At 47.4% G+C, this 14,925-nt stretch overlaps 1 protein-coding gene across 5 annotated transcripts in view; it reads left to right on the plus strand.

Annotated features, from left to right (window-relative positions):
* Positions 1-13,000, plus strand: part of Septin3 (septin 3) — a 31,760-nt gene extending 18,760 nt beyond the window's left edge. For 2 of the 5 annotated variants that reach the window (XM_039079788.2, XM_039079790.2), the window contains 8 exons: positions 78-159; positions 887-1,024; positions 2,578-2,695; positions 3,283-3,378; positions 6,375-6,474; positions 8,779-8,830; positions 9,126-9,219; positions 11,702-13,000. In XM_039079788.2, coding sequence (XP_038935716.1) covers positions 78-159; positions 887-1,024; positions 2,578-2,695; positions 3,283-3,378; positions 6,375-6,474; positions 8,779-8,830; positions 9,126-9,219; positions 11,702-11,767 — 746 coding nt within the window. In that variant the 3' untranslated portion in view covers positions 11,768-13,000. Of the gene's footprint in view, positions 1-77; positions 160-886; positions 1,025-2,577; positions 2,696-3,282; positions 3,379-6,374; positions 6,475-8,778; positions 8,831-9,125 lie in introns of all 5 variants that reach the window. The other 3 variants (XM_063264164.1, XM_063264163.1, NM_019375.2) reach the window with 2 other exon arrangements.
* The last annotated feature ends 1,925 nt before the right edge of the window (positions 13,001-14,925 follow it).

Here is a 14,925-nt window from a genome sequence, read left to right on the forward strand (position 1 = left end):
ATAGCTGGTCAGCGGGCTGCAGAGCCCCTGGGGTCAGCCGTAGGAGTGACCTCTCTGGTGCTTTCTGTTCTCTCTAGTGATAGAGGAAGGTGGTGTCAAAATGAAGCTGACGGTCATCGACACGCCAGGCTTTGGAGACCAGATCAACAATGAAAACTGGTACTTGCCTGACTCTGAGATTTATTTATGCTCTGCTAGGAAGGCACAATACAGACTCAGTCCCATTGAGAACTACCAGCATCCTCCACGGGCAAGAAGCTTGGTCCCAGGGGGTTGGGGATTTAGCTCAGTGGTAGAGCGCTTGCCTAGGAAGCGCAAGGCCCTGGGTTCAGTCCCCAGCTCCGAAAAAAAGAACCAAAAAAAAAAAAAAAAAAAAAAAAGAAGAAGAAGAAGCTTGGTCCCCCGGGAGCTACTCTTGCTGACCATCCATGGGAAGCCATCTGTTGAGGCTGAGCTGGCCATTGGGTTGAGAAAGGAGGGAGGTGAGGGGATTGCACCTCGACTGTGTCTCAGAGGCATGCTGGAGTTTTGTCCTTTGGATGGATCCCATCTGTCTTAGGGTTTTACTGCTGTGAACAGACACCATGACCAAGGCAGCTCTTGTAAGGACAACATTTCACAGGGACTGGCTTATAGGTCCATTATCATCCAGGCAGGAGCATGGCAGTATCCAGGCGGACATAGGGCTGGAGGAGCTGTGAGTTCCACTTCTGGTTCCAAAGGCAGCAAGCAGAAGACTGGCTTCTAGGCAGCTAGCATGAGGGTCCTATCAAAGCCCACACCCACAGTGACACACCTACTCCACCAAGGCCACACCTCCTAATAGTGCCACTCCCTGGACTGAGCATATACAAACCATCACACTACTCTTTTTCCTGCCCCTCAGCTGGGAGCCCATTGAGAAGTACATCAATGAACAGTATGAAAAGTTCCTGAAAGAGGAGGTTAATATTGCCAGGAAGAAGCGCATCCCTGACACCCGGGTCCACTGCTGCCTCTACTTCATCTCCCCAACGGGACACTCGTACGTAAACAGACCCACTCCTACTGCCCGGGCCTGGCTCCAGTTGTGTCATCTGGGCCATGGACTGGAGACTCCATACCTGGTTTTGCTGGGGAGAGCCAGATGGCTAGAAGGTCATGGCCCTGGAACCTTAGGGTTCCTCAGACTTTCTATAGGAAAGAGAGTAAAACCGGCCATCACTGCCTTCTATACTGTTCACTGGTGTCTCCGTACAGCCAGCCCAACTACACCAGAAGAGAGAACTTAAGCAGAGGGGCACCTCGTTTGTTCAGTAGATACTTGCTTTGGACAAGGCTCGGGGTTTGGGGGTGGCAAGAAAGGCAAAGCAGAGAGAATCGGGGATCCTGGATTGGGGCTGGTATTTAGGCAAGATATGGAACTTGGCTGTGGGAATCTAGAGAGTGGCCACCCGAGCAGGGGAGCCAGACGTGCAGTGATGAAGGCTGTGCCACAACGTGATTTGTAAGCAGCAGATGGGCCCCATGGTAGGGAGTGGGAACAGACAGGTCATACATCTTGCTGGTGTTTCCTGCAGGGCAGTGTGTACCTCTAAGCCCCTCTAAGCTTTTGAGAGAATGTAGACCTTGAAGTTGAATGTGCCAGGGGTACCTGGGCAGTGTGGAGTTACAGAGTTTGTTTGATCGAATAACCCTGGATCAGATATAGGACTTCAATAAGATGAGGGCTTTTAAATTTTTTTGTTTTGTTTTTTAAGAGTGGGTACTAGGGATTGAACTCAGGGCCTCACACATGCTAGGTAAGCACTGTACCATTGAGCTACATGTCAGCTCTCTTTTACCTCCTCCTTCTTCCTCTTATTCCTCCTCCTCCTCCTCATACTTAATCATTTATGATAATCACTTATGGTTTCTTTGTTTTTTTGTTTGTTTATTTTTGAGATAAGGTTTCTCTGTGTAGCCCTGACTGTGTTGGAACTGGCTCCATAGACCAGGCTGGCCTCAAACTCAGAGATCTGCCTGCCTCTGCCTCCCAAGTGAGGCCATAAACCACCATGCCTAGCCCTCCTTTTACTTGATTGTCCAAAATTACCTTGAACTTACTCTGTAGCCCGAACTTGCCTTGAAGTTGAGATCTTCTAGTTTTAGCTCTTCCCAGACCTCAGTCCATAGTTAGTGGAAACTATCAGACAGTCTGACTAATGGGTCCCAAGATTGCAAACTAGTGTTGCACTGGGGCATTAGAGCTTGGCTCTACGGCATGAGCTGTGGGGACTGACAAGAGGCCATTGGGAAATTCAGTTGGTGATGACCACCCATGCTTGTCCCCACAAAGAAGAAATTCTTGGGTCAGAAAAGGTGTCCTGGGTGGTTTGAGAGGGTTTAAGGAGAGGGATGCTTTGTGTGGGAACCGAGGAAGATAAGAGGGAGCTTGACTCGAGGACAACGTTGGAGACATGCAGCAGGTGCTGAAGCAGGGACATGTGCAGCTGCATGGCCTTAGCCAGGCTCCCAGGCCAGTTGGCTCCCCTGGTGGCAGTGGCTGAGTCAAGAAGGGGATGTGGCTCTGATCTTCCTGCCTTCTCTGGGCCCCAGCTTACGACCACTTGATCTTGAGTTCATGAAACACCTCAGCAAAGTGGTGAACGTCATTCCTGTCATTGCCAAGGCTGACACCATGACCCTGGAGGAGAAGTCTGAATTCAAGCAGAGGGTGAGCTGGGGTCTCTTTGTCCTTTCCCTATCTCCAGTGCTGCCTTCCCCTCCTCTGGGTCAGGACCATTTCCTACCTGCCATGCCTTCCACTTCCCCTCTACTCCACTTCTCCACCCTAACCCCCTCCTACTTCACCATTCGAGGCAAGGGATAGACGTTCCTGGGACCAGAGGTGAGGCCACTAGTTCCAGACTGCCTTTCCCTCCTGCTCCACACTTGGTCTGGTAAAGGCTCCAGCTCCCAGATAAACTCATCGCTGTGAACTGATCCAATGTTAGGATACTCGAGAAGAGTATGCTAACTGGTAACCAAACTTCACGAGTTCCCACTGGGTGAAAAGAAAAAGAAAGGAACCAAAAAGAACACTGAAGAGATCCTGGAGGAAGAGACTTAAGTCTTGAAAGAGGTGGTTTTTACCTCCTTTCCCAGTCAGCTGAAACCCCAGGGGCGGAGCCTGAGCTCACAGTCTCCTCCCCTCTTCTCTCCCAGGGCTGGGCCTTTTCTTGGGGTTTTCCTGCCGCCAGGTCTTGGAGAGGAGAGACCAAGAGACCAGATTATCAACGCCTTACTACCTTGCCTCTCTAGGTTCGCAAAGAGCTTGAAGTAAACGGCATTGAGTTCTACCCTCAGAAGGAGTTTGATGAGGATTTGGAGGACAAGACAGAGAATGACAAAATCCGGGTAGGTGCATGGGGCTCTCTTTGTCACCAGATGCTCCCTCGGTGCCTCTGGGGGTTGCCTTCAGGTCTTTCCTCCTGCTCTTCCCTTACCATGACCCGTTGTCACTTCACCTAACCTAGACCACAGGAGGTATGGATGTCAGTGACCCTCACTAGGACTGTGAACTCACAGAGGGGCTTCCTGTGCTCAGGAAATTAGTCCCTTCAATCACCAGACATTAGGAGAGCCTCACCTTCCTTCCAAGGATCTGGCAAAACCATTTTCAGATGATGGGGCATTGAGCTAATGCCCAGAGGAATCTATAGTTAGAGTTTGCCTCAGTTTCTCCCTCTACAAAATACAGAGGCTGGACTAGGTGAGTGGCTTATAGGCTTTCTCTGACTTTAGAAGAACGATTTAAAAAATAAACATGGGCTAATGAAATTGCTTAATGCATAAGGGCACTTGCTGTCAGCCTGATGAATTGGGTCACCAGGATCCATGTGGCATAAGGAATGAATTAACTCCCAAAAGTTGTTCCCTGATCTCCATATATACTTGAGAGAGAGAGACATAGATATACACACAGAGAGGCCAGAGACATAGACACACACAGACACACAGACACACAGAGACACATAGTATAAATACACACACATATACAGTATGTGATTAAAAACCTGAAACAAACAAAAAAAAAACCTGAAACAAGTAAAAACTTTAGAACTTTATTATACAAGCCACCAGAGCAGGACTGCTCTGGCTGAGGGTCATAGGCACAGAGTTCTGCTGTCTGAGCAGCTGCTAAGATGCTTTCTGTGTCTCTGGCCACACCAAAGAACTGGGTTTGGAGACCATCAGCTATATGATGTCTAAGGTCTTGCTCTTAATTAAAAAACCCTATGATTCTGCATCAGAAACCTGGACCGCGTGACCAGTCCATGTTCTCAGTGACAAATCAAATCTCTTACGACTTAGGTTTTGAGACCCTTCTGGACTCTTCTAGAAAGTTGAATATTCTAGAGAAGCCTTTTACTCTTGACAGTCAGTCAGTTGAAAAAGGCAACTGAATTAAGATTATCACTTGAAAAAAAATAAAAAATGAAAAAGCCCCTTAATGATGTTAATTTACTCATTTGTATGTGGGGTGAGTGAGGAGGAATTGGTACGTGCCTATGGCATGTGTGGAGGTCACATGCCACTTTTCAGGAGTTAGTTTTCTCCTTTTCCAAGTGGGCCTCAAGGATCTAGGTCAGATCATCAGACCTGGTGGCAGCATCTTTATGCATCAGCCGTCTGTCTCACCAGCCTCAGAAAATCACCTTTAAAGTGATGTTTACAAGTCTTAAACGTTGAAGGAGAAATATCTTAGGTAGCTAAAATGCCTTTAAAATATGTCACATCCACTGGCCTTTATGTTTTTGTGGTGCTAGGGACTGCATGCCTCACTTTTTGATCAAACACACACACACACACACACACACACACAGATACACACATACAGACACACACAGACATACATAGACACATAGACACAGACACATACACAGACACACTCATAGACACACACACACAGAGACACCAGACATACTCACAGACACATACACAGACACACTCACACACACATACCAGAGACATAGACATAGACATACACAGACACACACACACCCAGATACACACATAGTTATACACACACAGAGACCAGAGACATACACACACACACACACACACAGATATACACATAGTTATACACACACAGAGACCAGAGACATACACACACACACACACACAGATGCACACACACAGATACACACACAGAATACACAGACAGACACACATACAGACATACACAGACAGACACACATACAGATACATACACACACACAGACACCAGACATACTCACACACACACAGACACAGACACATACACAGACACTCACAGACACACACACAGACACTCATAGACACACACACAGATATATAGACACACACTTCGATATATACACACACAGACCAGAGACATAGACATACACAGACATACACAGACACACATACACACACACACACACACACACACACACACACATTTCGTGCAGTGCTGAGGATTGAATCCAGGGCCTTGGGTCTGTTAGGCAAGCACTGCACTTACATCATCTGTCTGCACACTTGGCTTAATATTCAGAGGCCAGCTCTACACGTATGTGACCTCAGTTTACACATACACATATGTGTCCTCAGTTTACACACGTATATGTTCTCAGTTTACGCACACACGTATGTGTCCTCAGGTTGCACACACACATGTATGTGTCCTCAGTTTGCATACCGTATCCACATGCTGCATGAGGAGATTGTGGTCAGTGTGGGGCCACATAGGACACTTTCCCTGCAACCCTATCATCTGGTATCATAGTTTGCATACTTCTATGCTAATTTGAGTTCAGCCTGTGGCGTAGTCTCCCATGATCTTTTCTTGAACTTACTCTGTCATTAAGCGGCATGTGATTCTTTCGTCCAATGACAAACGCATCCAGGCAGGTCCATTTAGGTGCTTGCCCTGATGGAGCAGAGCAGCCCCATCTCAGAGCAGAGCCCTGAAAGTTCAGTACCTGGGCATCTGCCAGTAGGTTCCATGGGAGCCGCAGTACACATCTCAGAGTCCGGCTGACGCCTGGGTAGGTGCTGTTTGTCAGAGTCTGTGCTAGCTAGCTCCCAGAGTGGTTCCAAATCAAATGAAAATATGTACTCAAGCACAATGAACTGTTCAAAGTGCTCTCTCATTGAAGGAACGCCAACTTACTGTGGGTAGCCAGTCAGACAACAGTGTAGTCAGGGTTGGGCCCAGGCCTTGAATCTCAGCTCAGTCTTTACAAGCGTCAGAGCACTGTTGCTCTCAACACTAGTAGCATCATTGAGGGAGCCAGGGAATAAGACGTGAAAGGCTGTCCTGCCCTGGACACTGGGTTTGGAGCTGAGGACTGAGCATGTGTGTCTGGTTTTGCTTTCCCCCTCTGCAGCAGGAGAGCATGCCCTTCGCGGTGGTGGGGAGTGACAAGGAGTACCAAGTGAATGGCAAGAGGGTCCTCGGGAGAAAAACACCCTGGGGGATCATCGAAGGTAATCCAGTGCGTCTCCCAGGAGGAGTGGCCGTCCAGACAGCGGCTATTAAATACCAAGACTTCAAAGTGTCAGGAGCTAGGATGCTATGATATTATTCAGCTGGCTGCTGCCCTTAAGGAACTTAGAGTTTGAGATGCTAGTCACAGGCAGGGAACCATGACACCATTTAACATGTGGCCAGATGGCAATGACTTGCCTGTCAAATAAATATAGGACACAGAAAAACTTATTTATTTTTTTTTTAAAGATTTCTTTATATGCGACTACACTGTCGCTGTCTTCAGACACAGGAGAAGAGGACATCAGATCCCATTACAGATGGTTGTGAGCCACCATGTGGTTGCTGGGAATTGAACTCAGGACCTCTGGAAGAGCTATCAGTGCTCTAACCACTGAGCCATCTCCCCAGCCCCCAGACAAACTCTTGAGGGGTGGAAAAACCAGAGAAAGAGTTTCACGTATGACCTGACAAGGTGCCAAAGGGTGAATCACGTCGCCTTAGTCAATGATTTATTGAGTGGGTGTGACCTTGGGTGGGACATGGTGATTCTGAAAGCTTTCAAGAATTTACTTCAGGGGTCTCGCTGGGCACTGGAGAGGTAGTTCAGTGATGGAGCACTTGCTTAGTGTGTGCAGGGGTGGGGTTCGATCCCCTGCACAACACGCAAAAAACCAAACCAAGAAAACAATTATGGTAACCCTGTAAGGGGTACAGGGCAGATGGTCCCATCTTCAGAATATGAGTCTCAGATAAGTTAGATGCTTTGCTTTGCAAAGGTCATACAGGTCCCACCCACAAGGAGCACCCACCAGTGGTGCTGGAGATTAAACCCAGAGGTTTTCATGTGCTAGTAAAACTTGAACTTCACATTTGCATAATTTGATTCCCAAACCGGGATTTACTCTACTGCTTTGAGTAATTTTTTTTAATATTTTATTTATTATCTATGAGTACACTGTCTTCAGATACACCAGAAGAGGGCATCAGATATCATTACAGATGGTTGTGAGCCACCATGTGGTTGCTGGGATTTGAACTCAGAACCTCTGGAAGAGCAGTCGGTGCTCTTAACCACTGAGCCATCTCTCCAGCCCCGCTTTGAGTAATTTTAATTCTTTTTAATTATTGATAATTTTTGAGGACCCGGTAATAGAACTCAGGGTCTTAATGCGCTGAACAACCATTGAGCTAAATCCTTAACTGATGTTTTTCTTTTTTTTTGAGACAGTTTTTTAATAAAAAGAATTATTTATTTAATGTATATAAGTACACTGTAAACACCAGAAGAAGACATTGTATGCCATTACGGATGGTTGTGAGCCACTATATAGTTGTTGGGATTTGAACTCAGGACCTCTGGAAGAGCAGTCAGTGCTCTTAACCACTGAGCCATCTCTCCAGCCCTGATCTTGAATTCATGACCTTTCTGTTTTCTAACTCCCAAATGCTGGGATGACAGTGGTGGGCCACCACCTTCTCCACATTCAGTACCTTGGGATTTTATTTTATTATTTGCCTTGAAATAGAATAATTTGTGAGAGTGTTATGTGCACATCGTTAAGACCAGAGAGTCATGTCTTATCTTCCTCTGTTCCCAGTTTTTGGTGAGCGGTTTGCAGACAGCAGTCACCCCGTCTCTGTCAACTGATTTACTGTATAGAACGTGACCCTTGGAAGCTGGGCCAGTCATTGGGTCCTATGTGTTTTGTCTTCCTCTAATCTTTGTCCTATCTTTAGAAAAGGAACTATAGCAGGCCTTCACAAGTTTCTTAAACTCCCACATTAATTTTTCATAAAATGTGGGACAAAACCAGCCCATATTATGATTCATTCTACAGGGCTGGAGAGATGGCTCAGTGATTAAGAGCATTGTCTGCTCTTCCAGAGGTCCTGAGTTCAATTCCCAGCAACCACATGGTGGCTCACAACCATCTGCAATGGGATCCCATACCCATTTCTGGTGTGTCTAAAGACAGCTAATATATATATATATATATATATATATATATATATATATATATATATATAATAAATCTTAAAAAATAAAAAAGGGATTCATTCTATAGTGTCTAGAATGGTGCTGTGTCCATTATACCTGATTTAAAAGTATTTGCTCAGTTTTGAGAAAAGAAAAGGAAGAGAAAGAAAGGAAGGAAGGGAACCAGTACACTAGTGAATAAACCTCAGGCAAGTCTACTTAAGAACCCCCCTCGTGCTGTGTTAAAGCATTGTTAAAATGGCCTCCCTGCTGGGCCGACACTAGTGAACTGGCTACCTGTTTTCTTTTGTTTTGTCCATAGTCGAAAACCTCAACCACTGTGAGTTTGCCCTGCTTCGAGACTTCGTCATCAGGTACGATGTACCCCCACATTAATAAATACCCCAGATGGCATGTTTAATTATGTGATCAAAGATCATCTGCTCAGATTCACTTCCTGAGTGTCTACCCTTTCTAACAGAGCTCTCTGTCCCTGTTCTAGCCCCGGTCTCAAAGGGGTTGTAAGACTGACATCGGTCCTCAAGGGTGGGTCCCAGTCATTGGGTTCAGTCTACCAAGGAGATGTGTTAGCCTCAGAGCTGGACCACCTTCTCCTCTTCTGACCCTTAACTGTATCTTCTTCTCTTTTCTTACCCTGTGTCCTTTCAGGACTCACCTCCAGGACCTCAAAGAAGTAACACACAACATCCACTATGAAACTTACAGGGCCAAGAGGCTCAATGACAATGGAGGCCTCCCTCCGGTGAGCGTGGACACAGAGGAAAGCCACGACAGTAACCCGTGATGAGCCCTTCTCTGTGTTATCATACATATCCCCCTTCTCTAAACACACACACACCCCAGATACCACCTCCAGCCACCTCCTCCTTTCAGCTGTCCTACAGGCCTGTCTGGTATTTGTGCAGTATTTTGTCTGGTGTGTGTGAGTGTGTGTGTGTGTGTGTGTGTGTGTGTGTGTGTGTGTGTGTGTGTGTATGATAGAGAATGCCTGTGTGTCATGTGTTTGTGTGTCTTGCCTGTGCCTGTGCGTGTGCATGCCTGTGTGTGTGCGTGTGTGTGCCTCTGTGTACGCGTGTGCTCAGGGGTGAGGTATTTTCATTGCCCTCTCTGGAAAGTTCTTTGTAAGTCTGCTTTCTCCATGACTCTCCATTCTGTCTCCTTTTTTCTTGTGCTCCAGAACAAAAAGCTGTGCGCCTCACTCAGGAGGTTTGGGGAAGGTTTTATTTTAAAATGCTGGGAGCAGGTGAGCCACAGGCAACTCTTTCTTACTTCTGACCCGCCCACAGACTGGGGATGCAGGTATTCATGGACTGGTGACCGAGTTAGCCTCTGGTGGGCTGTGGGAGCACAGAACCACTTTTCACTGTAAGTTGAGGTAATCTGGACTGAGGCTAGGACTTCTTGGGAAGATGGAGAGAAACTTCACAGGGTGCAAAGAAGAAAGCTGAGGGGGCTCCTGCAGAATTGGTGTCTGGAAATGGAGCTCCACACTTGTGTCTATGTTGAGGTCACTGTCAAACAGCAGGTCATCACCACTGCTAACCACTGCTTCCTGTGCTCGCCCTCCCCATATTTCCAGGCTGGTTGGTTGGCTCCTCTTCCTGATTTCTCTTTCCCCTCCCCAGCTTCCTTTGCTTCCTTTCTTCGTACATTCATATATTCACACACTTGCCCCCTTTCCTGCCTGTCTCTGACCTTTTATCTCCTGTTAGAGTAATCTATGTTAGCTTCCTTTCTGCATTTAGGAATCAGGCCCGGCCTGCTTCCTACATTGACTTTCTACTGCCCTAAGATTGAATCACAGCTAGGAGCCGGAGAGATAATGGCTCTGTGCTCAGGATCATCTTTCACTCTTGCAGTGGACCCAGGCTCAGTTCCCAGCACCTTCCTGGTGGCTTAGTTATCTGTGACTCCAGTTCCAGAGGCTATGATGCCCCCTTTTAGCCTCCATGAGCATGGTGAACATACACACACACACACACACACACAGACAAGCACTCATATGCATAAGGTAAAAATTAATAAACCTTAAAAAAAATAAGATCAGAAGTAAAAGCACGTGGTAGTACATGCTGAGACTGCAAGAGAATTCCGAGTCTAGAGAAGACTAGGAAAGCCAGGTTCGGCAACCGACCCCTGAAATTCACTCTGACTTGGGAGTAGCCTGGAGAAATGGGAGAACTTGGTAGCTTGGGCTGCACCTGGTGTTCTGTTTAAGGAAGTACGTGTTATTGGTCAAATGAGGCAACCTTTAGGCAGAGGGAATTACATTTGAGAATTCTGAAGTATCGGAAAAAATATCCAGAGTTTCTGAGGTGGCTGGACTTCTGAGAGAAATTTTAACATGTTTCCCTTTCTCGAGTAGCCTTCTGTCTGTGTTAAGCTGGCTTCTCTGTGGCTTTGTTCTGTACAGACTCTCTGTTCTCATTTGTCTGTCTTCCTTGGCTTCTCCCCTCCCCGCATTCTCTCACCGTCCGACCCTGTAGACGTTCCCAGGAGCACCCATAGCTGTACATTTATTGCCTTCTCGGGAGTCCCGTATTTATTAATGCACACTTTTACTGCTCCTTACACATCCAAGTTATTCTTTGGTTCCTGTAGTTTCTAAGGCTGCTTTAAGCAAAGCCATTTAGCCTTAGGAAAGGGAAGACACCATGTGATTCTGTTTACAACTGATCTATTCACTATCCCACCTCCCAGTCCAGCCTGGGTGTTGAACTGGTCCTCCCTGAATGCCAGCATTTTTTACCTATATTACCCAGTCACTAGAGAGAGAGAGAGAGAGAGAGAGAGAGAGAGAGAGAGAGAGAGAGATGGAAGACCCAGAATTCAGTGGACCAAGTGGAAGAGAAGGAAATGATCAGATCATGTGACCCTAATCCTATGGTCTTAGCCTTTCCTGAGAACTGCTCTATCTCTAGACCTCATCCCTCATCCCCCCTTTTCCCATAACATTACTAAAGAATAGTCAGCTGTCAGGCTAGAACGGTAGCAACATTATAGAACTGGCTGGCTGCTCCAGTGAGCTGCTCTGTATAGTGACATGGGATTGGACACCTAAGGCCAGCAGGTGCTAAGGACGGTGGGCATTGGAGATGCTAAGTAGGAGAATACTGCCTGTCTCCCCTAAGCTGTGGTCTCACTGTCCCTGGAGAGGCTGTTTTATGTGTCTGCTGCCAGCTGCCAGTCTCCACACCCTCAACCATTCTCAACTCCCCCTGCAGGGAGAAGGCCTCCTGGGCACTGTCCTTCCACCTGTGCCAGCCACCCCCTGCCCCACTGCTGAATGAAGGCCATTTCAAGTGCTGCTTCTCCCTCCCCAGCTGTTATTGCTGCAGGGCCACGCCCCCTTTAGTGCCCACCAGCACAGCCCCTCTCAGCCCTCGGCCAGTGGGAGGGGCTAGCTGCGTCTCTAGGACAGTTGCTTCCTCCGTTTAGCCAAACTACTCCTCTCCTCCCCCACGGAATGGAGTTCCCGCCAGCACCACCCTGCTCTACCATCTATGTTCAGCAGCCCCAGCCCTTGTGTAGGCAGGAGGAACTCACGGAGAGCTTCTCCTGCCCTTGCAAGCGCACACCAGCGACTGGTAACTGTCTCCAAGGGAACCGGCATTGCTCCCTAGCCATTCATCTGCATGAGTGCTTTCTTGGCTACCGTAACCGGTCAAGAAAGCAGCTTTCCTGCTTGTCAGAGTCACTGAGGTCAGCCGTGTGAGCCCCTGTGTGGGACAAGGGTGTCTCCTTCATTGCTTCAAAGTATTTATAAGGGTGATTGATTATACATGTTGGGGAGCCAGATGACTAGCGTCACTTTAAAAAAAAAATCACCGCTGGTGGCTGGCCCAGTGAGTATGTGTGTAGACAACCTGTTTACCCCAAAATATGGCCATCCCGGAAGTGGTTTTGCTGAAAAGAGGTTGCTGGAGTTGACTTCCCTATCCCCAAACTTTAAAATAAAGGGAATTAAACACACACAGACTACTCCAAACCCACAAGCTATACACTCTAGGAAGAAAAAAATAGCACCCTTTTGTACATTTAGCAATAAGAGGCAATCTCTTCCCACCTACCCTGACTATTCCTGCTCCCATCCCCCACCCTGTTAATGTGAGCGATGCATTAGCCTGACCACAGGTGGTCGCTATAGGCTAATGGAAAATACCCAACGGAGGGCAAAGCCCCCCTCAGATGCATGAATGTTTGCGGACGGCTGCCACTGCCCCATACACTGTGTCTTTATAGGACCCTCCCTCAGCCACCCCACCTGCCATCTCCACCTGGACACAACTTGCTCAAAGGCTGGTGACTTGTGGGCCATTCATCTACAAGTCCTGATGGAACAAGGCCTAAGCCTAGGGGATGCAAGAACGACCCATTTTTAAAACGTTATTAGTCCCAGCCAATGTTTTGGTGATATTCCAGTTTAGTTTCCCAGTTGAAAACAAGCCAACAGACACTCAGACTGGTCGTGTAAATGTTGCTAGCCTCTGTTGTACAACTAAACATTACTGTTTGAACAATAATGGCCTGGTCTTTATCTTATTCGTGTTTCTTGCTCCTTGATAAAAATCAGGTGTGAATGACACCATCTCACTGGGTGTGAGCCAGTGCAAGGTGAGCTCTTGGCAAGGTGTGGAGTAGCCACAGATACTAGATAGCAAACATGTGGCATCTATTCATTTTTTGGTGATGTGAGGCCATACTCCAGTCATTCCCTGGAATTTTGTAACCCCAGTGAGCAGGAGAGCTGACTCTCTTAGGTCCTGTGTTTTTCCAGGAAATATTTAGTCCCAATTACTTAACTTATTAGAACCTCTCCCATCCTCAAGGCATAAGGACTAAGTCTATAAATGAAAGCCTAGTCTAGCTTAGAAAGCTATTTTACTGTGAATATAATAAGAATACAAAGGGGCCCGTGAGATAGCTTGGCTGGGAAGAACACTTACTATCAAAGGCTGACAGTCTGAGTGTAAACCCTGGCTCCTACAGTGTGGAAGGAAAGAACCAACTTCCACGAATTGTCCTTTGACCTCCACATGTTCTCCACATGACCTCCACATGACAATCACTTGCGCGCATGGGCATGCAAACACATACACACACAATTTAAGAAGCAATGGGGAGATGGCTCTGCTGGTAAGTGTGATGGCCACACCAGCAGGAAGACCTGTGTTCGATCCCTAGCACCCACATAAAACTATATCTGCACCCAGAGGCCTGCCATGTGGGTGGACAACCACCAGGGGCCTGGGTGCTGGTGATGAGCAAGGGTGTGGTGGAGAGATGGGAGGGAAACAGAGGTGGAATGGTTTGCGTGCCATGAAAAGAGGCAGAATTGGAGACTGCAGGGTAGTGAGGAACAGCCTGATATGAGGGGCCTGCGATGCCACTGAAGGCCACGGCTCGTGCTGTCGCTGAGGACCACGTCTGTGTCAGAGGTCCTGCAGCAGTAGAGGTCTATGTCAATGTCTGTGGCCCATGTTACTAACAAAGGCCATGCAGATGTCCCTGGTCTGGGGCTGCTGCCTGGGGCCATGTTGATGTCTGAGGAGCTGGCCCTGCTCCTCGCCCAGGCAGCTTGGGCAAGCTGGACCTGGGGATATGGCTGTGGAAGAGCTGACCCTCAGGGCGTTAGAGCAGGAGGCCTGGCCTCACCCTTTGCCAGGGCAGTGCTGGAGAGCTGCCCCCAAGGGCATAAAAGTGAGAGTACCTTGCACCTCTTATGGGCAGACAGTGGCCCTGGTGCTGTGGGCTCAGACGAGTCAGCCCTAAGGGTGTGAATTCAGGAGAGCTGGCTCTGGTGCCATGGATGCAGGAGAGCTATGGGGCTAACCTAGTCAGGTGCCACATAGGCCCAGATGCAGGGCTTTGAGTTGGCCCACTCTAACATCTACCTAATCTCTGAACTGCTGGAGTGTGTGAAGGGGTCAGCCTGTAGAGCCAAAGCTGCAGGATCTCCACGGCACAGGGCAACGACAGGATATCCGAGAGGAGTCCTGGTGAGGACCCAGTATTGATAGAGTAGCAGAAGCCAGAGGCTTTGAACCAGACCAATGACTCATTTGTAAATAAAGCTGTTACACTGTGTGACAAACCATGGCACACCACAGCTTCCCTGGCAAGATGGGTTTTTAAAATATACATTATATATAATCTTATCAAGCAATATAGCATATTGAATTTAATAGTTTATATTCAATTTGTATTATTTCATTATATATTTATCTTAACTATAAAAGATGAATATTTTATATTCAATTTAGATTTAACAATATATATATTTTTTAAAAAATATAGTTTTCTTTTGATGGGAGGAAGGTCACAAGGGCAGAGGGTGGCTATGGAGGGATGGGGAGATGTGTGAGACTGGGGTGCATGATGTGAAATTCACAACGACTCAATACGAAGTTAAAAACAAACCAGGTACAGGGCCATGCTTACCTGGGGC

This window comes from Rattus norvegicus, chromosome 7, assembly GCF_036323735.1.
Source record: "Rattus norvegicus strain BN/NHsdMcwi chromosome 7, GRCr8, whole genome shotgun sequence".
Taxonomy (NCBI): Eukaryota; Metazoa; Chordata; class Mammalia; order Rodentia; family Muridae; genus Rattus; species Rattus norvegicus.